General features: G+C 35.5%; 1 protein-coding gene across 1 annotated transcript; it reads right to left on the bottom strand.

The window, feature by feature from the left end:
- Positions 1 to 220: 220 nt before the first annotated feature.
- LOC131163764 (GTPase ERA1, chloroplastic) lies at positions 221 to 15,012 on the bottom strand. The gene is made up of 9 exons (XM_058120504.1): positions 14,451 to 15,012; positions 12,199 to 12,344; positions 11,775 to 11,915; positions 11,556 to 11,669; positions 5,848 to 5,973; positions 4,462 to 4,560; positions 4,226 to 4,327; positions 1,081 to 1,161; positions 221 to 915 (listed from the first exon to the last, which is right to left on the bottom strand). Exons 1-9 carry the CDS (start codon positions 14,875 to 14,877, stop codon positions 829 to 831), a joined length of 1,323 nt encoding a protein of 440 aa, XP_057976487.1. The 5' UTR covers positions 14,878 to 15,012; the 3' UTR covers positions 221 to 828.
- Between the last annotated feature and the right edge of the window lie 748 nt (positions 15,013 to 15,760).

Raw genomic sequence — 15,760 nt, 5'->3', positions numbered from 1 at the left:
GAAGTCAGAGCCTAGCTTCCACTCTTCCAAGTCAAGCCCAAACATGCTGAAGCTTGGCTCAGCTCCTTTTGTTTGCAGCTGTAGTTGCATCCTCCCTTCCCACTCCTATCAGTTTGGACTTGGTGCCCCCAACCAAGCTGGGCTCGGTTCTCGGCCCGTTTAGGATAGAAGCCAACTTCATCTCCAATTGGACTAAGGGTAGTAGGAACAAATACAATCATAGCACAACCAGTCTTCAATTTTTACTTTTCCATTTTCTTGGTTTAGAAACACAATCTCCACTTGCTTCCAACAATACTTTATCTCATGATCGTAAGACTAGGGCAAAACACCAAAATGGAGTTAACAGATCAGTAAAAGAAAATAATAATAATAAGCAGCAGTAGCTGCACAGAGTACATTAAAAGGTAGGGATCTGTTTCTGCACCCTTTCCACCTTCATTATGGAACCCAACGCTCCTGCCCTTTTTTGCCTGGCCACCCAGAGACAGAAGAGAAGACAAGCCGCTCAACAGTCAACATCACCACCACCCTTCACAGAGCTACACCCTCCATTAGAGCTGAGCAATCTCAACATGTGTGAACATGTTACGGGTAATGTTAAAATCACACATTTCTAGCGAGAGCAGGATATCAAGAGCACCAGGAAAAAAATTTTGTTGCATCATTCATTTGATTTGCCTTGACAAAAACATTCTCATCGAATATCGCAGCAATGGGCTGCAGCTCTACTGAGAAGATCATCCGTTCATACTCGCTGCATAATGCAACCATCTTCCCGTTATGTTCTTCAGCAAACAAGTGACTACATGCCAATGCAATACCACTCTAAAAAGCTTGAATTTGTGCCCCGTAGCCGTAGTTCTTCAGAAGCCCTTCATTTTGCCGCCAATTATCATTCACTCTCACTTCGACCTGTTCAAACAAGAAGTTGTCTTAGTTAATATTTTCAACCCAGAAACAACTCCATGGTTCATATTTTTTTTTAGCAATAATGCAAAACCCTTACTACTAACAGTGATAATAGTTTGATGACAATTAAATTCCTCATAATTACAGAGGCAGGCCATGTGTTCGCACCTCAAGAAATACTTTTTTCTGCAAAAAATCTTCAATGTCCAGCCGAGCAGCCGTAGCAAGCAATTTCAATGCCTTCCCTCCCTGTAATAATTTAGAACACAATATACCAAAAAAATAAAAGCAAAACGAAAGTGTACAAATGTCAGCATATGCAACTCAATGCCTTTTTTTTTTTCTTGACGGAATAATAAAATGCTCAAGCTGCCATGATTACCTAATAATTTCGTCTGCCGTAAATTTTTTTAATATTATACAAAAAGTATGGGATCTTTCATATTTTAAATGACACTAATGTCAATTGTCAAAAGATAAAATAAATAATGTAATACTAAAGAAATTGTCAGCAGCGGAGTAATAACATGGATTAAGCTTGAAAATCCTAGTCTGATGTATCATATATAGCAGTAGACAAGAAATCTTGGTTGAAACGACCATGAGTGGAAAGATGAAATAAAATAAATATGCAGAACAAAGGTGGGCATTCAGAACAATCACCAAATTTCAAAACTAGGTTCTTAACATTTGAAATGACATTCACATCAGCCCGACCCATATAGAAGTGGTCAAGCACCAGCAGAAATACCCTACAGCACATAATCTCTTCGAACTAGACCTCGATAACAAAGGCAATTTCCCAGTTATGGTCCTGCCAATAGGGTTCCCAGGAGGGACAGTTAATAGCTATGACCCTCTACAGCAGTGCCTCCTGGTTCAGTCTATAGAAGGGGCCCTTACATGCAGTATTCTCTGCAGTCTTCATTGACCAACTCTGATGCTACTAGCTCTATTAATCTCATCAGCTTGAAGGCCTTGTGAGGATGAGAAGCAGGTATTTAGGTAAATCATTTCAATCCAATTTGGATGCTTATGTCAAAGAATAGGGTCAATGATTTATTCAGTCCTAGAACCCAAATGTGCTTAGTTAAACTTAATTAGTTGTCTATTATCTGTGCTCAGCTTTCTTGTAGTAGGATTATGTATCTTAGGGGTTTGTTTGTAATATTTACATATGTTAGACGTATGTTTGTAATTCATCAAGTTTTAGGGGCATGTGTGTAATTTCATGCGTTAGTAGCTTTCTTGTAAATAGTGTGTGAAAGTCATGTAGAAAGTAGTAGTTTAATTTGAATTTGAAAGTGAATGTGTGATTCCCCCTGCTATCTCCTCTTCCCTCTTCCCTCTCCTGCACTCTCATGGATGCAGATCCTTGATGCTGTCCCGTATCACCTTGTAATTGCTAGCTTTGCAAGCCTTGTGATTTTTATTTTGACATGTGGCCTATACCTGCCTGTTTCATCAAACACAACTGCAAAACCTCCTACTAAAGGTACCATTTCATTTCCAAAGAGAGTGAATCTTAGATCTTTGGGAAGACCCCACTCTGTGCTGTGGTGGTTCCCACAAAGGTTTTAAATTTCAATTTCTAACAAAACTTCGAGGCTTGAAAAGTACTGAAATTTCTACGGAAATTTTGATGTCAATGTCAATTCAATTTTTAAAAAAGAAAATGATGGAAATTAGCAGTGAAGCATGGAATTTTTTTAATGAAATTTCAGAAAATGCAAACAAACAAAATAATGCAAGATTTAGAACTAAGAGTAAATAAAAGAGGACATATAAGGTGCAATATCTATAATACAATAATCATATTAAACATATTCAATTAAAATAGGTGAGATGCATAAATCAGTTAAATATCAGTTATTATGCAAATAAAACTACTTCTGACATAAAAGATTGAATAAAATTTTGTAGCTATTATCAAGTTCAATTTTGCATAAAATTTCAAAAATCTGATAGTTATCATTCATAAGGCTTCATGTAATATAGTCTTTGTTTTCAACAAAATACAGGGATCTTTTTTTATTTTTTTGAAAAAAGGTAAGAAGAATATATTAAGCTCAGGGAAACAAAATACAAAGTACAAAACAACCAACCAAAAAGAAATAAAGCAGCTGAAACACCAACAAAACTAATCTAGTTAATCTCTAAACATGCAGAATGAAGCTTTCTATGTCTCCATTTATTAAGGAGATTAAGCAATTTAAGCTTATTTTCAAAGATAATCCTGTTCCTTTCTCTCCAAATATGATAAACTATAATGGCAGTGATCAGTTTATTCATCACAGCATACGCCCACCCCTTTCAGCTGAGCTTCACCTCATATTCCCAGATTTGAGGACTAAAAATACTTCTCTCATCTCAGCCACTCTTTTATAAACCACTTTGCACCAAGAAAAAAATTCAGATTTCTTCCTGATGACTTCCCAAGCTTCAGCAAACGAAATTTTAGTAAACATCTTACCAGAAAAAGTGATATGATCCCAAGCTTCAGCAAACGAAATTTTAGTAAACATCTTACCAGAAAAAGTGATATGATCCCAAGCTTCAGCAAACGAAATTTTAGTAAACATCTTACCATTAAAAGTATGATCAGATTTATCTGAATTTGGCTGGAAATTGATAGCTGCAATATTCTCATTAATTATGCAAATGGATTTTCTAGGGCAAAACCAGGTGTTATCCCTTATTATTTCAGAAACCCTTGCATTAGGAAGAGAAAATTTCCTTTGAATAGTGGAGCTATATTTCAGATAAAGTGGACCACATGGATGCCAATTATCAAAAAACAGGGAAGCACCTTTTCCATTCCCTATACTGTATTTTAAGTTTCTCGCTACATTGTCTCCGATTTTTGATATCCTTTTCCAAAACACAGAATTTATTAAGGAAGAATTTTCAAATTGGGGTTTTGAATCTCACATTTCAATTTAAAGGAAAATTTGTTCCATAATTAAATTTTCGAATTTCATTAAAATTTCGAGATTTTGATAAATTTTGGATGATTTGTATAAATTTGTTCCATACTTTATTGCTATTCCAATTTTTAAGAGTGGTGGAAAGTGAAAATTGTGATCAACAATTTTGTGGATATTTAATACTATGGTTCCAACCTCAATGGAATATTAACACCTGCTCTCCTCCACTGGCCTCCCTATCAGACAAAACTGTATGCAACCAAGGCTGCTTCTCTAAACAAAGGCACCTGAATCAACCCCCTACTTTGTCCAGTTGCCTTGGCACAAGCAACCCCACAAACACCATGAATTAAACATATACCACAAACAACATGGACCATACTTACTTTTCCAATGAGGATGATTTTCTGTGTGCTCTTCTCAACAACAATCTCAACTTGTATGAAGTCTTTTGCATTTGGCCTAGATTTGTAGGTCACCACATTCACCTGTCGGATCAAATTCCAAATACACCATATTTCAGCATTAGATCATCCTCACTCAAAAAGTAGCAGACTAAGAGCAACTGAGGAGGAGAAATTATGTTTGAAGTAGCATAAAGCTTGAGCTTTGGGAGATATACCTGACATGCATAAGGAACTTCATTACGATACTGCATAAAAATCTTCTCTCTAACAATTTCTGCCACAAAGAATCTTTCTGGATGCTCACTAGCAATGTCCTGATCAATGAAACAGCAGGTTAAGCATACATATATGCATCAAGTGACACGTGACATTATAAAGAAAAGAAGTCACAGGCCCTTTTAGTGAAAAATGAATCAGATTCACAATGATAGGTGCGAAGGAATTGAAGCATTCCCTAATGGTAGTCCCTGAAAATAACAGATAACTGCTGAACTTTTGATATCCAGTACACAAGAATCCACATACTAAGTTATGTGTTGGTGGAAAAAACGGGAAAAAACATAATCTGAGAGTCCCAAAGGTCCTAAGCTCATAATTATGTCCTTCACAAAGCTATAATGCATATCTACATCAATCCAGAGTCAAACCACTGAGTCTGCCCATCAATAAATATATGGCAAAAGCCCTGTTTTTTACGAAATTAGGAACCATTCAGAATTTCAAGATTCTACATACCTCTGGTGTTCCCATGGTATACCAGTGACCACTCTGAGTTCAGTATTAAGGATTGTAGAATGAAGGCTCCCCATGCCTGTTTAATGCCTGATTCCTCCAGGAGTTAACAGGCGTGTACTTGTGGAACTGACTTTTTGGGCTTTTGTCAAGAATATTTCATTAAAATTTCCATGCACGCAGAATCATTTGTAGCTCCAAGCTAGAGATCCATGGACAAAATGAGCACAACATATATGTAACAAACAATAGCACTACAGTACCATTTCTCCATGTAAATTTTAAAAGTCATAATTTGCACATATAGGATAACTGATGATCAATCATCCATCAACTTTATTAGCCAATGGAAATTTCCTCTACTCCATAAAATGCAGTTATCTTAATTCTTAAACAATGTGTTGCCACTTTGAATGAACTTGGCTCCTAGCTCAGCTTTAGGTTCACACGTTACCCTATTCTTATTTCATTCAATGCAATCAGGATTCATGATAGAGCGTATTTGGAAGCTTAATAGGACACATTTAGTAACTAATAAATGGGGCCAAAATCATTAGTTTCACACAGAGAGAATATCTTTATATGCAGCCTAATGACTGGAACAATCAACAGTTAAATGCTTGTCTTTTCTTAGTGTAATCATTGTCAAACCAAAACAAGAAAAGTCAGCATGGGAAACATGAGTCAAACCTTTTGCGGTGAACTAAGAAAAAACAATTTTCATAGTATTCGTAATCTGCACATAATTTGTGTAAATGGGTTCAAAATAGTTCAAACAAGAGGTTAGAATCATAATCAAAACATCAGTTATCAGCGTATGTTGAAAGTAAAGGAAGATGACAGGAAACAAAAGCTTGACTTTTAAATACCTTTGGATAATAGGCTGGGCCAATAGGAAGTTTTGATAGGATCCAATCTTTAACATCATCCACTCCATGACCATATTTGGCACTCACAGGTATGACCTCATCCGCTTCTGTGAACTTCTCATACCACTGCAAGGATGTGATACATATAGGATTAGAATGTAGCACCAACAGTCCTATGCCCATATTTTTTTTTTTGTTTTGGTAAAAAGAGAACATATATTAGCTAAGAGGGAAAGATTACATAAAGGTTCAAAACAGAAACTTTATGATTGATTACCATAAAGCTTCCCTTTTACATCAAACAATATTTTGTTTACTATAAACTATCTACATTTATAGAGATATCTTCAAAAAGAAACTGTTCCGATTCCTCCAAAATGGTAAATGGCTGCATTCCAAATGGGTTTGGAGACATTTTTCTTATTACTTGCCAATGAGATTGAGAGCAACTCTTCATTCCAGTTAGAACACCTTCTAGGCAAAGTCATTGAAGAGAAAGTCTTGAAGTAAACAGCCTCTGAATATTCACGTCTGAAAAATAAGTGATCTCTATCTTCCTTAACTTTTTTGCATAATCTAAAAGTATTATCTTGTATTCTCCCCAAGAATGTAACTTTTCCAGAATATTGAGTCTATTACGAACAGCCAACCATCTTATGAAGGAGTGCTTGGGAATGTTACCTTTGAACCATATGATACAAGCCCAGCTTACTGTAGGATTCTTCTTCCTTATGCGATTCCAAGCTGAATTCAAAGTAAAAATACCATTTGAAGAAGGAATCCACTTAATAATACCTTTTCTTCAGAGTTAGGAGTAAAAGCTATAGAATTCTTAAAATTCTCAACTCTTACAGAGCCTCTCCTTGACCATTTCCAGCCCCTACCTGCAATTATTTCACTTACCTTCGCATTTAATTGGACTCCCATTTCATATTGAAAAGAAGTTCCATAGTGACTGATTAATGGGCTATAGACATGCCAATTATCATATAATAGAGATGTAGATCTTCCATTCCCTATTATGTCTAACACATGGATATATAACTTCTCTCACTTTTAAGAGAGATTTCCAAGTAGAAGTACTGAATGGAGGGGGTTTGATAGCCCAAATATTTCTGTGATTCAGCTTATAGGCATGAATCCAGGAAGACCAAACAGAATCTTTTCTGATAATTAGCTGCCACAGCAACTTTAGAGTATATGCAGTGTTCCATTCAGAGATATCATATATATATTTAGACCACCTTCTAACTAAGGTTTACATACACTAGCCTATTTCACCTTACAGCCAGAAGTTTTCCAATCATTGCCTTGCCACAGGAAAGATTCAAGCCTTTTATTTAACTCATTTGTCACTGAGTTTGGAAGGCAAAAAACAGACCCCCAGTAGGACTGAATGCGTAGCAAAACAGATTTAATTAACTGAGCTCTTACAGCATAAGATAAAGTTTTTGAAGCCCAGCTTTTAATTCTGTCAGAAATTCTTTCCAAGAGCATCAAACAATCCAGCTTATTTATCCTTTTAGTTACCAAAGGAAGCCCAAGGTATTTTACAGGAAGATTGCCCTCTTGAACCACTAAAATTTGCAAGATATCCTTTTTTACCTCCATACTTATTGCTGAAGTGAAGATCTCAGATTTAACAGGATCTGCTTGAAGCCCTGAAAAATAGTGGAAGAGTTGAAGAGAATGTTTAATGCTTTTTGCTGATAGGGTATCACCTTTGGAGAATATGAGAAGATCATCTGCAAAACAGAGGTTGGTGAGTTTAATTCTTTTGCATTTGCTGTGATAACTAAGATCTCCATTTGTACTAGCTTTTTGAAGAATTCTCATGAGAACCTCCATAGCGATTACAAAAAGATAAGGTGACAGGGGATCCCCTTGTCTTATTCCTTTTTTGCCTTTAAAATATCCCTCCATAGAACCATTTATGCAAATTGAAAAACTTGTAGTAGAGATGCATTCTTTCATCCAACAAATAAAGTTTGGAGTCCCAATAGCATTCAGTAAGCCGATAATGAAATCCCATTCAATGGAGTCAAAAGCTTCCTGAGATCAACCTTAAAATCCATTTTAGGGGCTCCTAAATTAAGATGATAGTTATGCAAAGTTCTTGAGCAAGTAAAATATTTTCTTGGATAGATCTCCTAGTAATAAAGGCTGCTTGATTCAAATTAATACAGCTAGAAAGGCAATTTTGGAGCCTATTGGCCAAAATCTTTGCAATGAATTAATACAAAAGGTTGCAGCAAGAAATGGGTCTGAAGTCGGAGGTTTTTAAAGCATTTCTAACTTTAGGAACTAGAATTAGAAGAGTAGAATTGATCTGCTTTAGCATCTTAGAATCATTGAAGAAGGAAAGAATGGCCTTTACCAAATCATGTCTGATAATGCTCCAGCAAGATTCGAAAATTTAGGCATTAAAACCATCCAAACCTGGAGCTTTGTCATCTAAGAATGAAAAAACAACTTCTTTGATTTCTTCCTCAGCAATTTGCTTACCAAGATTTGTCAGATGGTAATCAGGCCATTTAACGTTCATAGTCTCCAAAAGTTGAGTATTGCATTGAGTATCCTTAGTACAACTAGAAACCAGCAGATTACTAAAGTAATGAAGGATAATCTCTTTGATACCTTCAAAAGAATCAACCTTCTTCCCATCATCATCAGTCAAGAATCTGATCTGGTTGTGAGCAGATCTGACTTTAATAACTCTGGAGAAGAATTTGGTATTCTGGTATCCCAGCTTCAGCCAATTTATTCTGGATATTTGTTTGAGTATACTCTCTTTAGAAGTCACAAGATCCCTGTAATCCTACAAAGCTTGATTCATCCTTTCTATTATCTGATCATCTAGACTATTTAGCATATCAAGATGAAGTTTCTCCCTATTAAACTTGGCATTTTTTACTCTATCATCAATCTTAGAAAACTGATTCTTATGAAAGAATTTCAGTACCTTCTTTGTACCCTTCAGTTTTTGGCAGAACACAAACATTGGAGTACTTATACTGAATACCATTATTCTTCACAAGGTCAAAAAAAATCTGGGTGCTCTATCCAACAATTAAGGAATTTAAATGAGAAATTCTTTCCACTGCTGCTGAGTTTTTATTAAATCTGACAATAGCTGGACAATGATCAGAGATGCCTGGAGACAAAAAATCAACTAAAAGATAAGGAAAATATTGGTTCATGGCAGGAGAGGTGAGAACTCTATCCAGTTTTCTGGCAATGAAACCTTCTTTCCTCTTGTTTGTCCAGGTAAAAATTGGGCCATTAAATGGAATATCATCCAAACCTGATAGTTCCATAAATTGCTTCAAGTCTTGAGAACCATTCATGCTAGACAATTACTCTCTGAAATCTCTTTAATAGAGTTAAAATCACCAAGAATCAACCAAGGTAAGTCTCCTATTTTATTCCCAAATTTGATCAGCAACTGCCACAATGTTCTTCTTTCTGAATCATCATTGGAAGCATAGATAAAAGAAACCCAGCAGCAAATATCATCATATTTAATCTTCGGATTTCACTTTCCAGAATATTAACCCTCCTAGGGTCATAGCCAACCCAAATTCTGCCAATAGACAAGCTATAACCATAGTCATTCAAGAAAACCCAATCAATACATATAACAGTAATGAATTTGCCAAAATTCTTTGGATTAGCTTTTGTTTCACATAGGCCAATCATGCTGAGGGCCTTATCTCTTATTATATCCTTTACAGCCTTTTGTTTTAGAGGATCATCCAATCTTCTTATATTCCAACATCCAATGGATAGAGTATTCATGTGATTTCCCTTGGATCTTTTTAATACATCAGCCTTAGCCTGACTTTTAGGAGGTCGACCCTTCCTTTTTAACTGTTTTGTCTACTGCACCATCCTGAAGAGTTGCTATTACCCTTCATATCAGGTTTTTGGGATTCAACCTTAATAGGCATTTTTGCTCTTTCAGTAGAGATTACAGGATCAAGAGATTTTGCTGTATCAGCTATATTGAGATTAGCCATATCAACTGTACCAGCAGCAGTAGGGAGCTCAGTATAGCTGCAACTTTTAGATGATTCTCCCTTGCAGTACTCACTCCTCCCTTTATCAACTATCTTCAGATTACCCAACGTCATCTGACTACTTCAAATTTTCCTCCTTATTATCCATTAGAACAACTGTAGCTACCACTTCAGGAGATTGATCATTTTTATGGCAGCCTTTACAATCATCTTTGCAATTCTTCAGGTTGTCCTCAACAACAACTTCCTGCTCATCCTTCATATTATCCTCAGTTTCATCCATTAGTGCAGCAAAAGAGTTGGACAGAGGAATATTGTGTTTGGTTTTACCTTTCTTGATCCATACTTTCTTTTTGCATTGAAATTCATTGTGACCAAATGCAGAACACTGGGTGCATATTTCAGGCTATTCAATATCAATAATCTCTATGTCTCCTTCTGCTGTCAACAATTCAACAGAATCAAGTAAAGGTTCACCAACTTTAACCTCAATCAATGTATATTCTTGCGCAACTTAAATTGTGCATTTTTTTTGTGTATGACTCAAGAAACAGAGGAATTCCAACAGAACTAGCTACATAGCTCAATCCAAGGAGGGGAGGGTCCATTATATTGATGGAATATTGAAGATTTTTACCCATATAGGCAATTTGCCTTTGGCTAATTTCTCCTTTTCGGCCATTGAAGACCAGTTATCCAAGAACATTGGTGTATCACCTACAAACCATGGGCCATTATCAAGAATCCATTCCTTATCAGAGGCATTCTTGAATTTGAACAAAAAAGCTCCATTTTCAAGTGAAAAGATATCAATCGCACCAACTTTTTTCCATATTTTCTCAACAATATTCTTGACATAGGAATAAGCAGGGCGTTTGCCAATGAATCTGCCAATTAAAGCTTCACTCCATTTTTTAGTTCCTATTTCAAAGATTTCTTCCAGAGGACAAACTCTAATTCTCCCATTAGAATTGACAGGTTTATAATATTGCAGTTCATTGTCCCTCGATTTTTCAAATAAGCTACTCCACAAGATCACTTTAGATTTACCTTTATCCTCTAAATCTATCCTTTCTTGCAATTTCTGTATCTCCCGCAGATTGATTCCAACAAAATTGCTCATATCCTCGATTGAATTTCCAAGAACTTGTTCCATTACTGATTTTTTTACTTCTGCAACTTGCCTCTCTTCCACCTTTTGCAGCTTCATACAAGGAGGTTTGCGATTTCTGTATCTCCCACATATTGATTCCAACAGAATTGCTCAATCTTGCATCTTCATATTGGGGGTATTCAATATTGGCGCATTTTGGCAGAATGTGTGCCGAGAGAGTTTGAACTTCCTGCTGTAAAACATCACCCTAGGGTTTAGTTTGGTTTGGTCAAGATGAAAAAATGACAGTGATTATCCTATGCCCATATCAGTGTCTACAGTTCATTGTATTCACTACATTACCAAAGATGTCAAACAGCTACCAATTTTGAAATGTACATGCACTTACCCTATGTTTGGAGAGGAATTGGATTTGAAGTTGTGTTTGATTTGAATAAGATGTAATATAAAATTGTATTGAAATTTGTCCAAATCCATCCAAATTCAAATCCAAATCCAAATCCAAATCCAAAATCCATGCTCCCAAATGTAGCATTAATCATGTCAAACAAAAGCATTCATCAACAATATCTAACCTGGAGTTTCTTTGCAATTTCACCGGGCTTTATCAGATCTTTCTTATTCAAAACCAGCAAAGTAGGAAGCTTATCTTTAAGGTTTCCCACCCCTTCTTCCAATACTTCATTAATCTAAAAAGAAGGAATCATGCATTACTAAATTGGCTAAAGAGATGGATCATAGTTCATAAAGAGAAATTAAGTTTCACAAACAAATTTTCAAGCAAAGAATAATACCTTTTCAGGAGCCTTACACGCATCAACAACAACTAGTACACAGTCTGCATTGATTGCAGCACTGCGGACATTCTTCATCATCATTGAGTCCAATTTGTGCATTTTTTTCTCAATTACACCAGGTGTATCATAAAGTATCATCTGCAAGCTAACTTTAACTTGAGTGAAATGATTTTAAACATCTTAATACTAAATTTCTTAGTAATATATATAGATCCATCAAATGGAGCGTACAATCTGTAGCTGTTGCAAGCTTCTTTTTTGCCCATTCGTTCTGCACACATGCAGTACAAGAAAGGGCTTTGGTTTTTGGTTCAAATGTCATTGCTTAATTGTCATAAGGGTGAAATTATGATATAATAAAGTAAGCAGCTCAAAGAAGCAAACATTATCTAAAGAAAGAATGAAAGAAAGAAAATCAAACCTGATAATCTGGACCAGAACATAGACCAATGATTCGGTGCCTTGTAGTTTGAGGTTTTTCCGTGACGATTGACAATTTCTGTCCTACCATTTGGTTTGAGAGTGTACTCTTTCCAACATTTGGCTTGCCAAGTACAGCCACATATCCTGCATTGACCTCATAAAGTTATAATGAAGAAAACTAGTCGGTGATGTAACATACTACAAGTGAAGAAAGGGTTTTCGCTTCAACTGGAATATTAACAAGAATGCAATCAAGCATTGATCAATGAATCAAGTTATGATTTTGTGCACGGGTCTCTTAATGGTTCACGGAGGCACTAAGCGAATAATATTAGTAATTTAGCAAGCTAGGTTTGCTTATCTCATTTATTTTATTTTACACAAGAAAAATTGGACTGAAATGTTTTACAACTTACAAGGTTTTGGAGCATGTCGAAACAATTTTTCGAAGGCTACTGATTGACAAAGGTTAAATGTTTTACAACTTACAAGGTTTTGGCGCATGTCGAAACGATTTTTCGAAGGCTACTGATTGACAAAGGTTCATTGAACTGTGATGCAGAAGCAAAGCTTACTATGCATTTTCATGATTTGGTATGTATGGACTTTTATTGTGCATAGGTCTAAATGCAGCAATCCTCAAGTGAGCAATTTTTTTGCAGGCCAGGCCATGATAAACTCGAATAATGTTGAGATTATTTGTGTTTGATGTGCCCAAAGGGGGGAGTCCTTATACCACGCACAGTATAAAGCATTCTTGCCCACCCCGACCCCGACCCCCCAAAAGCCCATTCACCCCTTCCACTACCTAGTAAAGGCTAAGACATGACTAGCTACAAGTACAATTGACAAAAGCAAGAAAAAGAAATCCAATTTATAAAACATTGCAAATTCCATGATTGATGGAGATTTAGGGAATTTTTGTCATTTTAACATCTAGTCCATGGCATCTTAGGTTGCACTTGCACCATACAATATACAAGCCCATCCCTTATACATCACAAGCCAAACAAAGGTGTTGTCATATCCAATCCAACCCAATTTTATCTATAGCCCCATCCAATCCTAAGAAACCTAGTTTGTGAAACAAAGGCACCCTACTGGGCTAGGGTTGCCTAAGGAGCCTTGAGACTAACATAAGTTGGAGAAGGGAGTTGAAGGTCTTCCAAGCGACCGTGCTCTCAAGTCTAGACTCTCTCAAACATGGATTTAGACATGCACTTCAATATATTTCATCCTTGCATTTGAACTTATCATATGATTATGTTTTCAAGGAAATTTATGTTACTTTTGGTTCATGGAATGTCTATTCTTAGGATTTAGATGGGTAACAATTTGATAGCTTACAAAAAAAAAAAAAAAAAGATACGTTGTCATCATTAAGTAAATGACAATGTTAAAACCTTTATGAATCCATAATAAGGCATAGACAATGAACCACTACTCCCAAATTTCACCCTGTGATTTTCTATTTCTATCCTATTCCTTGTTGAATGGAATAACACAAGCTTCTGCATGAGTGACTTTTTCTAAATTATCGTATTTCTTTACAATTTTCTATTACATTTGCGTCTCATTCTACTGTATTCCTAGGGATGGACATTCATCAAATCAAATGTCACCTTATTGTGTGAAAATTACAGAAATTGTAACAAGGGAATGGTAGAGTATTGATTCAAAAGCCTTGGGAGAAAATCAAGAGTTTCAATCAAACTCTTTATCACTGAATTAATTCGACATTAAGAGGATGGTTTTAGTAAGAGATGCAAAGTGCAAGCATACAAACCCAAGGATCGCGCGCGCGCGCACAAAAAAAAATTGAGACAGTTTCCTGAAGTAGCTCGTCATGAGCTTTTATTCGGACAGCAACTTATGAGTCCTATAATAAAACAATCTACACTGGTTCACAATTTTGAGCATACCAGACACTCTTCATCATTCAAAAACAACCAAAATTTGCTACATAAGAAATCAGTAGGGCTTGTTTAGTTGTGAATTTTTTTTTTCATTTCCAGTGTCTCAAAATATCATGAAAATATCACATTTCATGTCAGTTTTTCAACGGTTAGACAATTTCTTTTAAAAAAAAAAAAAAAACCAAATATTTTCTTCATTGTGTACACAAATGTTGAAAAATTAGAAAAAAAAAAAAAAAAAGACAAACAAGGTGAAATTTTATATATTTTTTAAAAAAAAAAAAATTGCAGGCGAATTCGGGTTGGGGGAGATAAAGAAAAAAAGACGACGAACCACTTCGGTGGTTAGGGCCGGCGGAGAAGTCAAGTTCCTCCATGTCGTAGTCGTCGGGCAAGGCCGTGGTTCTGTCAGGCTTATCGGTCAGAGAGAGAAGAGAAGAGGATTCGTCGTCGTCGGACATACCCGCTGACGCAGCTGGTTTCACATCCGCTAGGTTGCGAACATCTTCTTCTTCTACTACTACTACTTCTTCTTTTTCTTCTTCGTTCTCTTGCAACAGAAGCTCCCCATTTCTATTTCTACCAAGCCTTGTAGCCTGAAGGTGAAATTGGGTGTCTGTGAAGGGGTTGTTTTCGGGGGGAAGAGGAAGAGGGAAAGCATGCCTTTTCCGAAGGGTGGTTATACGGCGACAGTGATGAGTTTGGATTATGGTTTTTGTTTCTCGGGTAAGCGGCACGGATATCCGCAGAGCTAACTCCATTTCTTCGCTGCCGATACACCAAGCACCAACCTCATCTTCCCACTTCCCCCGTGTCGAGCGCTCTATCGCAACAGTTAGACGGCGTCGTTTTCCGCGGGGGAAGGTCTGCTCGGTAAAATGAAAAGATGCCCTGCTCTTTTCAAAAACGAAATGCGCGAGTCTTTTCCTAAATGAATATATTTTATTATAAATTATTTTAAAACGTCCGAACTGGACAATGTTTCCCAAATTGATGCATAAACAAATCTCACATTACCATTTGGCAAGTTTTTTTTTTTGTTTTTTAGAAAAATCTCATTCGGTCGTCTAGGAACATAAGAATCGTTCGGTATTGGTATTACTATAAAAAATTTGAGAAACGAAGATTAAAAACAAAAAATAAAAACTAGAAATAGAAATTAAAAGTTAAAAACTAGCAACTTAACATTTATAAAACAAATATAAATTAAAAACTTAATTAAAAATTTCTCATTTTCATCTTTAAATCAAATAAAATTATAAAAATATGATTAAAATAATAAAATTATAATTAATATACATTAAAAAAAATTAAATTTTATTTTACAATAAAAAAAGATTGGACATGACAATTAAAAAATAGTATAAGTATTTTATAATTAACTTTATTATTATTTTTTAAAATTTATGTATATCTTCCTTTTAATTATGTTTAAATTCATATGATTATTTAATTTTGATTTTAATTTTAAAGTGTATAAAATGAATAATTTAATTCAAAAAAATTATTTCAAGATATTTTAATTTCTAGAACAAGTTGCCAAAACAATTGAAAATCATAAAATCTAGTTTTCTATTTTTTAGCAGACAATTGAAAATCGATAACAGAAATAAAAAACTGATAACATAAACAAATGTATTTTAT

Source organism: Malania oleifera, chromosome 1, assembly GCF_029873635.1.
Source record: "Malania oleifera isolate guangnan ecotype guangnan chromosome 1, ASM2987363v1, whole genome shotgun sequence".
Lineage (NCBI taxonomy): Eukaryota > Viridiplantae > Streptophyta > Magnoliopsida > Santalales > Ximeniaceae > Malania > Malania oleifera.
This window is presented reverse-complemented; position numbering and strand designations above follow the sequence as displayed.

Coding starts and splice junctions, on each gene's coding strand:
- LOC131163764 (XM_058120504.1), bottom strand. CDS start 14,877: ATGGAGTTAGCTCTGCGGATATCCGTGCCGCTTACCCGAGAAACAAAA. Junction 5,974..11,555: donor AAATTGCAAAGAAACTCCAG/GTTAGATATTGT, acceptor ACATCCTTGCAG/TGGTATGAGAAGTTCACAGA. Junction 1,162..4,225: donor AAATCATCCTCATTGGAAAA/GTAAGTATGGTC, acceptor AAATTATTACAG/GGAGGGAAGGCATTGAAATT.